This window comes from Rutidosis leptorrhynchoides, chromosome 11, assembly GCF_046630445.1.
Source record: "Rutidosis leptorrhynchoides isolate AG116_Rl617_1_P2 chromosome 11, CSIRO_AGI_Rlap_v1, whole genome shotgun sequence".
Lineage (NCBI taxonomy): Eukaryota > Viridiplantae > Streptophyta > Magnoliopsida > Asterales > Asteraceae > Rutidosis > Rutidosis leptorrhynchoides.
Window position 1 is genome coordinate 77,399,458 of NC_092343.1, and position 11,036 is coordinate 77,410,493.

The 11,036-nt window shown below is 36.1% G+C and overlaps 1 protein-coding gene across 1 annotated transcript; it reads left to right on the plus strand.

The window, feature by feature from the left end:
* Positions 1-9,417: 9,417 nt before the first annotated feature.
* LOC139874704 (uncharacterized) lies at positions 9,418-10,065 on the plus strand. The gene has a single exon (XM_071862113.1). It carries the CDS (start codon positions 9,418-9,420, stop codon positions 10,063-10,065), a length of 648 nt encoding a protein of 215 aa, XP_071718214.1.
* Positions 10,066-11,036: the final 971 nt, after the last annotated feature.

The following is an 11,036-nucleotide window of genomic DNA, read 5'->3' on the forward strand; positions in this document are numbered from 1 at the left end:
TTTTGATTAAAAGAGTTGATTTGTAAAAGTGAAAGTAAAATTTCGCATGTACTAGTCAAAAGTAAGTAATCATTTACTTTATTATATTTAACATATACGGCTTCTACAATTTGTACGAATGTCAATAAAATAAATTTATTTTCATAAAACCTTGAGAGGATCACACGGTTAAATAGTGTGTGTGTAAAATTTTGGCAAACAAAATTTTCATATTTCGAAGGTTATAAGTTGGAAAAAGATTGATGAGGATTGAGTAAAAGATTTTTGTAAATTTCGGGTGATATTTGAGGTAATGAAAACTATTGAATTTAAATGTGATTGATGACTATTAGTAGGGCATAAGTCCTTTGACCAAAAATGCTTAAGTGTGAAGTTGTTGCTTATAAGTGAGATACGAAAGGGAGAGTATGAGGATGGGAATTAACTACCCATTGATTTTGGAAATTTCGAACTGGTATGACTACGGTTGAAGTAAGAAGGATGATGGTGTGGTTATCATCGAATCAGGAATCTCTCGAAATAAGTGAGGATTTAGAGTCGCGTAAGAATGAGTATCAAATAAGATTCTTGGGTAGTCTTTAATATAGAATCTGAATCGCTGAAGTGACGGGATACAATTTCCGTTATGTATCGTTGTGCAAGTTTGTCCATTGTATCAATTTCTCTTGTGGATAGAAAGTGAGCAGATTTGGTGAGATGGTCAATAATAACCCAGATAATGTTCTAACCGCTTACCGTTTTCGGTAGTTTCGTGATGAAATCCATTGTTATTCCTTCCCATCTCCATTGTGGGATTTAGGGTTGTTGTCATGCAACTAATAAGGTTCAGCTTTTGAGTTACTTCTCTTCCCGTAATAGTTCACCATTCTTGCGAGGTATACGAATAAATTTTCTCACTATAAATAAATTTCGCTTTCATCCTTGAAATCCATTCTGTTCCAACTAACTCATCAGGCTTCCTAACTTGATGGGTGTTAGGTTAATCTTAAGGTTCATTCCAACCAAATCTTATTATACTATCGTGAAAAATTCTATCCGCCTTCTCAAATAACATCTGTTTGTGCGTAGGTAACTAATCCTTTCCAACTACTACCTTAAAACTTTCAAGTTTTGTTGACATGAGATCATCTCTAAATGACCCACCTGTTAATTGTAAGGTACTACCTTAAATTATTCCTCTATCTCTGCCAGCTTACCATTAGCTCGTCCTATAGAATACTTAACTCTCATGGTTGTTAATGGCTTATTATTCATAACACTAAGGTTCTTAGATATAAGGTTTCTATCGTTCTAGTATTTAACAATTCCGAAACAATAAAACGTTGTGATGAAATGCACCCTAACTAAAATCAGGATCCATGCGAGTCTCCATAACTGAGATAACGATTGTTCTACCGCAAGTGAGTCCAAAGTTCTTCCTATTTGAAAACTTTTCTCCTAAATGCCCGGGGTGTCTATATCTATAACAAATTTTCGGGTTATCAATTTTGCAATCAAGGCCCTTCTTGTACAGTATCTGGGCTACGTGGTTATTCTTTCCCTACCTCTAACAGACCATAATGCGTATACTCAAATGGTTCTTACCAAAGTTTACTTTGAATCACTTCATATTCCTTATATAGTAACATTGGGACTTATGCATGATTTACTTCAATATAATCACGCTGGCCTGGCGTCATTATATTATACTAAATCGTACGTTCATTCCAATATCACTCCATATGGTCAATGTAACGTGATCACTTCAAGTTCTACTCAATTTCATCCAACGGTGCTTTGTCTATGCTATCTCAAAACCAAGTCTACATAATTAATCTCACAGTTCCTCGATGAGGGTGCGTAGGTTCCGTAGGTCATGCATCAATGCCTAAGTACAGAAGTGTCATTAGGTCGTCGAGTAGTAGTGAAGAACGAAAGAGATAAATGACGGTCATGAAAGTGAACGGGATACAGGTCAGCTTGCGGAAACTGAGCAACCTTCTAATGTTCATATGATGTACGTAGCTAATTAGAGTGAGCTCGGGGTGCAGTTACTCCGACAAATCCCCCAATATTCCTTCCTCTGATGATCAACTTTATTGGGCTCGTAATCCGAGGGGTACTCCTTCTATATTGCTTGAAGTAATGTTTCGATCTTTGGAACGATGGAACAGTAGTAACAGGTGGATTACAATACTAATCCTTAGGGTTAAACGAGTGGGAAAGTAGTTCAGAAAAATATCTGAACTGGGAAGGATAAGTTCTCCACGTCGGTACAGCGAATAGTAGACATGTAGCAAGAGCGTAATCAGGCATAACAACTACAGCAACCTAGATCGTTTACAGCAGCACATAGCATGGCAATAGTAACAGTATCATACCGAAGTAACATGTTAAAAGCATATAGTAGCATGCAGTAGCGATAGTAAGCAAAAGCATACAGCGAGTTTCCATAGCATTAAAAGGAAATGGTAGCATGCAGTAAGTTCATACAACAGTAGAAGTAAGTAGTGGCATGCAGTAGTAGTAAGCAGTAACATGCAGTAATATAACACAGTAGCATGCAACAGGTTCCGTAGAAACAAGTAAAAGAGCAAGTTGTAGATTAGTCCTAGTAGTGAATCCTACTCGACTCGGTCAAGACGCACTAATGTAACCTAATTCCCTATAACCAATGCTCTGATACCAAATGTGACGCCCCGTACTAAATCAATGTGTACGGACCATCAACAACAGGATCATTACAAGGTCAAACACTATATGCTATTTGAAAACCAGTTTAGCATTCATTAAAATATAGCGTTTTACAAAAGATAACGTGCTTCCTATGAATGGAGGTGTAAACATAAGTACGTGACCCAAAGGTCATTACAAAGCCATTGTTTAAAAATAACGTAAGTTACGAATGCAAAATAAAAGTTCCATGATTGAGACATCTCTAAGTAATGCAGCGGAAGGCTAACACAGCAAGTCTGTAAAACCAAGACAGCAAGTCTAACAGCGGAAGCAACAATGTCTAAGCACCAGAGAAATACATGCTTAAAAAGTCAACACGAATGTTGGTGAGCTATAGTTTGTTTGTAATCAGTAATGTAATGTAGGCCACGAGATTTCAGTGTTTCGACCAGCGTTTCAAATCAGTAAATCAAACAGTATGATAAAGTATATGTTTATCCGTGGGTACCCGGTAACTAACTTAACGTAATAATACTCCCTAAAAGTGCACTTGGCAAGTGTGTATGTTTACGAAGTATTAAACACCCGTTAAATGTTAGCACTACTAGCCCGAGTGGGGATGTCAAACCCTATGGATCCATATCTAAGATTCGCGTTCACCGGTTCAAAGACCAATGACTAAACGTTACCGAGCTAAGGGGAAAGTTTATGCCGTTGTATAACCCACACATATATAAAGTTTAAGTACTCATGCCTAGTATGTAAAACGTAAAATGCGCATGTATTCTCAGTTCCCAAAATAGTTAAAGTAAAAAGGGATGCTATAACTCACAGTGTAAAGTAGTTAAGTTGATTCGAGATAAGTTTGCAAGTATTTAGTCCGAAAGGTCCTCAACCTAAGTCAAAAGTTACTAAGTTAGTAAATCGTCCCAAAGGTTTAAAAGTATGTAAATTAGGTCTTAAGTATCATCATCATTCATTATTTAACAAAAAGTGTAAAGTAAGTTTCAAGTAAAGACTAGGGTTTGAAACAAAGGCTGACTTCGTACAGTCGCCACGACATCTATACAAACTGAAATGAGGTGAGACCAGTAGCCATGGCTCCGTATATGAGTCCCCTAGGTACTGACCAATTTCCAGAACCAAACTCGTCTTTGTTTGACCGTGGTGGCGGTTTAAGTACGAGTAGGTCAAAAATTTCAGCACAACGTTAATAGGGTGTAGTGACTTTCGGGAGGCCATAGCTCCTAAAGCGTAACTCGGATTAAGACGAGGTCTTAACGGAAAATCATCTACTCGAACCGAACTAACTTAAAATCAACTTTCCAGTAGCCCAGGTAGTCTGATCAGTTCCAGAAACAGTAATAAAGGTGTTCCGGTGGGTTCTTGGTGCTTGTTTCTCATCACGGTTCTCATCCTTGGTGCGTATAGCTTCAAGTGTATAACTCGTTGATGTGTTTGCATCATTTTAACCAAGGTTTGACCATCATATCACTAGTTTAAGTCTAAGATATGTAGCACAACTGACTTAAGAGTTGTATATAGTTTGATGAACCAAAGTTACATCAAGATCTTAGATCCGACACGTACATGAGTTCTACTAGTAATATTAAGCTACAAACTTGAAAGTAAACTTAAATAAACAAGATCTTAAGTTGTAGAACATAGTTCTTAGTTAGATCTTGAAGATCCTAGACCCAAAAGTCTAGATCTAACATAAGTGTACAAAGTTATAATTAAAAAGTTTACTTACATGTTCTTGAACTTACAAAGTTTAACTTTAGTTTCAAGAAATATGAGATCAAGATTAACTAGTAATACTTGACCAAATTAACAACATCACAACTTTAAAGCACTTACAAAAGAAAGAATTAAACTAAAGTACAAGTATTATGTTCATGTTTGTTTCATACTTAGGAAGATTCAAATCAAAGTTTGGATCTTAGGATTTAAGTCTACAAACATGAACACAAGTATGATAATGAAACTTATGAACTTTAAATCTTGAAAACATTTAAATGTAGAACCATAAACTAACAAGTTTAGGTTCTTGTTCTTGGTTCTTCATCAAATAAAAGATGGAAGAAAGCAAGATTCATGAAGATACAAGTTAGAGAACTTGATCTTTAACAACAACAAACAACAAGTAACTAGTAAATGATGATGATGGAACTTGACTTTAAAAGAAAGAAAAGAAAGAAAATAAGTTTATTACTTACAAAGTTTTGAGAGAAAAAGAGAGAAAAAGAGTAGTAAGTAAGTGTGTGTGTGTGTGAAATGAGGAAGTAATACTTGCAAATATGTAACAAAAATTGAAAATAAAAGAACTCCCTCCCCACCATGAAAGTGGACGGTTTTTACAACAAAAAGGGAAGGGTCAAAATCTACTTTCCAACATGGGAGAATGGGGTTAGCTTGAAATGGTATTAAGGCAAATTGGTATGGGAAAGTGGTGTAAGTGTGCATGTACCTAGATTCTTTTCACTAATGTTAATTAATCCATGCTTTCATTAATAAATCACTAGCTTAAAAGATGGGCTTATTAGTCCATTAATTGTGTAGGGTGGGCTTCCAAGTCCATGTTCAAATAATAAAAGCCCAATCCAAGTAAGTATGCAATTAATCAAATAAAGCCCAAGTAATTAACTAGTAACCTTAGTTAATTAAAAATAATCAATATTAATTAATCATGAATGTAAATAATATTCGAAAATATTATTCGTGAAAAGTACGTGTGTCACAAAGACAAGTTGGGCCATGAAAAGTCAAATACGGTGACAAGTCCATTAAGGTAACTAGTAAGCATTGGTAAACACTAAGCTTAATTAAATAAGCCCTTAAGCCAAGTAATTGTTATAATAAATAACAATCAAGTTTACGCAGACATAATATTCCAATTACGACAAAAGTTTAACGTGTACCAAGTACGTATCTCGTTTAAAACAATAAGTGACACCAACGGTCGTAAAAGCATTCAGGGATCAAGTTAAGTGATTACATACTTAATAGCACGTAGTAAGATATTAATGAGAGTAATTAATCATGATTAAAGATCCCAGAGCATAAGCGAGCTCAGTACGCATAAATACGCAGTTTCGTGAAAGCACAAATCACAAAAGCAAGTCGAAAAAGCCGGGTCGTTACATAGCAATTAAGTGATATATATAAACAACTCATGTTTTCAAGCTTTCATTTTACAAGTAAATAAAAAAAAAATAAACTCACAATAACAAAAGATGGAGAATTTGTCTAAATAAAGAGGGTCATTGGTTGAGGTGAACGTGAACCAAAGTCTTAAGTTCGAGTTTCGGGTTGATTTTACATAGCATTTTGAGGTAACTTTTCATCTCTATTTTAAACCTTTTGATTTTTTAAGATATATAAGGTTAAATGCTCAATCAAATATGAAATTTACTATCGTTAACTTTTGCTAGCAATGATGAATTAGAATTGTCATTAGAATTAATCTTGTTAGTCAGATTAAGGTAAACCTTTTTGTGATATATACCCGGTTAACGGTTAACGGTTAGTGATGTCTTATAAGTTTATAAATGGTTCCACGATTTTTTGGAATGAATAGTAGACACGCATACATATAGATAGTCACGTAAACGATTCAACTGAATATAAATAATATTGTTGTTAGTCAAATAAAGAAAACAGTTGTATATAATTTGGTATAAAGTTGTTGCACATAATAAATTTGGAGGTATGTTTGTTAATTAACGATTTTAGATTAAAGGTTATATTGGGGTTGTAGACATTAAAACTCTTCACATGGAATTAGATGGAGTACCATTTTACTAGTATAATTAAATAAGTTGATGAATTCTAATAATAATAATATTTCTGTTAAGAGATCAAGTTAGTATAATTAAATTTAAAAGGATGTAATTAAGAAAACAAATCTAACTAGATTTTAGATATAGTATTTAAGAGAACAAAGCTAGGACAGTTAGCTACAATTTCTAAATTAAGAGAATGGTTATATGTTGACACTGTGAATAATTCGGAAGCATCTTAACGATATTGAGAGCTTTAGCTATTTGTCCGGGTACGGATGTCCGTACTCTTTCTTTCAGCGTTATCTTGAACTGCTTCTTTGATTGTCACTTTCATTCATGCTTGTACGTTTTGATTGATCTATATATCTATTATATTTTTGAGTTAAACTATATATTAATTTAAACTAGAGCGAAACTATATTTTTAACCTAAACGATATATTGATTTAAACTATTTATTAAGCTGAATTGAGAAAAATGATATTTATAGATTGTGATAACTTTTGAGAAAAATATTTGTTCAAAAAATGAATTTGAGAAACTTTGCGAAACCTGAACTATTGTGGAAACTGTTAAGAAAGTATTTGTTGGAGAAATGATTTACGAGAACTTTGATGAAAATGATTATTGAGAAAACCTTTATGAGAAACTAATTGATTTTTGGTGAACTTATATATTCGTTTAATTCTTTTCATTAGGTTCCATATGTACGGTGAACATAATTCAGGTGTTGGTTGGTATGTTCACTGTGCTACCATAGAACCCTAAATTTTAGACAGGAGATAGGTATACCGAGTCAACTACCTGTGGAGGTACCACAGGCTTGTCATTGTGGCAACCAGTGACTTGGCACTAACCGTGGCGGTGTGATTCGTCACGGCGTCTCTACATTATATTGTGCTCGTGGGAGAGCGTTTGATTTATTTGAGAGGCGTATGGATGCATCCTAGGCTATGATATGTTATGATATGATTATGTATACGGTCGTGTGATGTAGTGCCATACACACCTTCCGATTAGGGTGACACCTGGAATCGCGACCAACGTGTGATTGTGATATGTGATATGTTCTGGCACCGGTGTGTGCGATTCTGATATTCTGTTATGTTAGGTGTACTCGGTATGGACTGACCCTTCTTTACTCTGGCTTTTATTTTTATACTCTGGTGTTGTGGTGATACTCGATGGAGATTTTGAAATTAAAAATATAAATTATTTTTAATCCTTTCACTCTTATATCTTAAACCATTATTACTGCTATTGTTATCATCATCCGCACACTGAGCAATTAGCTCAGCCGCATTTATTTTCATGCGGCAGGTAATCAGGGTAACATGGGATGAGTGAGAGAGTTCAAGACGTGATGTTGGCCTAGTGACCTACATATCTATTTTATAGTTAGACTTATTTGTGGTTTGAAAAATAATCGATTGAAGATGTATTCATGTGTGTATTTTCAGACATTCGCTATTGGTGTGACGTTATTATTATGTATTTAATTATGGATTGAAATTGTTAATAATAAATGTGACCTTCCGTTCCTTGTTTGGATCGGGGTGTTACAACTAATGGTATCAGAGCCTAGGTTCCCTCTACAGTTGCCTTTTGGTTTGACATGTGAGATTTGGGTAGATAATGAGATAGGATTATGCTTTTCTTATGTTGTACTCTACCGTATGCTAATACTTATTAATCTATGCCTAACTTTTCCGTTATAGATGCCTCCTCGAAAACGAAACCCTACCAATTGCAATAACGGAACGATTGATAATAATGGTGCACGAAACATCGACCCGGCTATCTTAACGACAGTGAATCAAGCTGTTGCTACTGCTATTGCTCAGGTTGTTCCACAAGCCGTTGCTGCGACAATTCTGACAAACTCAACAGTAAATAATGGTGGGGCTGGCGAAAATAACTCACTTGGTAATACTAATGGCGCAATTGGTACCTTACCTACGTATTCGTTACTAGAGAGATTCCAAAAACAAAAACCTGAGTCTTTTCGTGGGGGTAAAACACCTTTGGATGCTGAGAACTGGATTTCACATTTGGAGAAGATATTTGAAGTTTTAGATTGTACTGAAAATCAAAAAGTTCGCATGGCGACATATAAGTTGGAAGGGGATGCAAATCGATGGTGGCAAGCCGTGAAAGCGGCAGAAGGAAATGGATATGCAGAAGCCTTAGCATGGCGTTATTTTCTTGATGTGTTTTATAAACACTATTTTCCTATCGCCGACAGAGAAGCGTATAAAAGAGAATACCTAAATATCCATCAAAATCTTCAAGAGTCAATAAATGCCTTCATGGAACGTTTCATTAGAGTGGCGGGAATCGCTGGTAGTTCAGCTGGGACTGCAGAAGAACAAGCAGAAAAATTCAAATGGGCCTTACTCTACGAATATAGATGTCCACTTATTAACACTAAGTTTTCCACTGTATCAGAAGTGTCTAATGCTGCCAAAAACCTGGAACTAGAACGAGCTGACTTTCTCTCGCATAGGGGTGTTGCTGGGAGGAAGAGAGATAGAAATGATAACTATTATGGATCGGGTTCCGACCATAAAGCTAAGTCTCAGTCAGTGCATCGTGATAATGAGAATAGATCTCATGGGAGCCAGTCTGGGCAGTCTCAAGGTGACCGATCTTATCAGAACAGGGGTAATGGTACTAATTAAGGTTACTCGCAAAATCAGAAATCTTATCAAAACCGGGGAAATAATCAGAGTCAAGTGAATCAAGGTTCGGGAAGGCGATCGAGTCCCGCTAATAGAAACAACCCAAACATGATTCCTCTTCCAGTATGCCCAACATGTGGGAATAATCATCCGGGAAGGCCTTGTTATAAAGAAACGGGTGCATGCTTCAAATGTGGTAAGCAGGGGCATTTCGCCAGGGATTGTACTTCTCAAATGAATACAAATTAGAAGAATGGGGGAAATGATCAGGGAACTATGAATGGAAGAGTATTTACTATGACTACCCGTCAGGCAGCACGAGCTGAAGGTACCGTCTCTGGAACTCTTACTTTACATGGTACTAAGGCTCATGTTTTATTTGATACGGGTGCTACTCATTCTGTTATATCATTATCATTTGCTAAACGTGTTAATTTGCCTCATTCTATGTTGCATCCGCCTATTTACATTTCTACTCCTTTAGGAAATTCTGTGACTATTACTTGTGTTTATCGTGATTGTCCGATCTCCATTAATAATAATGTTCTTTACGCTCAATTACTTCCTATGGAGATGCACGATTTTGATATCATCTTGGGAATGGATTGGTTGGCTCCAAATCATGCCCATGTTGATTGTTATGGTAAACGAATTGTATTCGAAGACGCCACTAAACCGGAGTTTGTGTATCAAGGGACTTCACCAAATGGACTTGTAAAAGTAATTTCTGCTATAAAGGCAAGAAAACTAATTCGTGGCAGTTGTGATGGGTATCTTGCAGGTATTCACGATAGTTCAAAGGAGACATGTAAGATTGAAGATCATACTATTGTTAAAGAATTTCCAGATGTATTTCCCGAGGAACTTCCTGGATTACCACCAGAAAGGGAGGTTGAATTCACTATTGACCTTATACCCGGCGCTGAGCCAATCTCCAGGAGTTGATGGAATTGAAAGAACAGTTGCAAGAATTATTGTACCTTGGATTTATAAGACCCAGTGTATCTCCATGGGGCGCTCCTGTTTTGTTTGTAAATAAGAAAGACGGCTCTATGAGATTATGCATCGACTACAGAGAACTAAATCGAGTTACTATCAGAAACAGATATCCTTTACCTCGTATAGATGACTTGTTTTACTAGCTTCAGGGAGCCAAGTACTTCTCAAAGATTAATTTGAGATCAGGTTATCATCAGTTACAGGTGAAATCAGATGATATTCCAAAGATGACATTTCGTACTCGTTATGGTCATTACGAATTCTTGGTGATGCCATTCGGTTTGATGAACGCTCCAGCTGTCTTTATGGATTTAATGAATCGTGTCTTTCATGATTATCTTGATAAAAATGTTATAGTCTTCATTGATGACATTTTGGTTTACTCGAAGTTAAAGGAAGAGCATGAAGAGCACCTGCGTATCGTATTGGGAATCCTCCGAGAGAAAAAGTTATTTGCCAAATTTTCTAAATGTGAATTTTGGTTGCAGCGCATTTCCTTTCTCGAACATGTGGTATCTGGGAATGGGATTGAAGTTGATCCTGCAAAAGTTGAGGCTGTTACAAATTGGCCAACACCAAGCTCAGTTACGGAAGTAAGAAGTTTCTTGGGTTTGGCTGTCTACTATTGTCGCTTTGTTGAGGTCTTTTCAACCTTAGCCTTACCCTTAACACAGCTAATCAAAAAAGGGGTGAAGTTTGAATGGAATGAAGAACGCAAGAAGTGTTTTGAAGAGTTGAAAAAGAGATTAGTTACCGTACCTATCCTTACTGTGCCAGAAGGGACAGGTGGCTTTCAGATTTATAGTGATGCTTCTAATAAGGGTTTAGGATGTTTTCTTATGCAACATGGGAAAGTAATCGCCTATGCTTCGAGGTAATTAAAACCATATGAGAAGAACTACCCTACACACGATTTG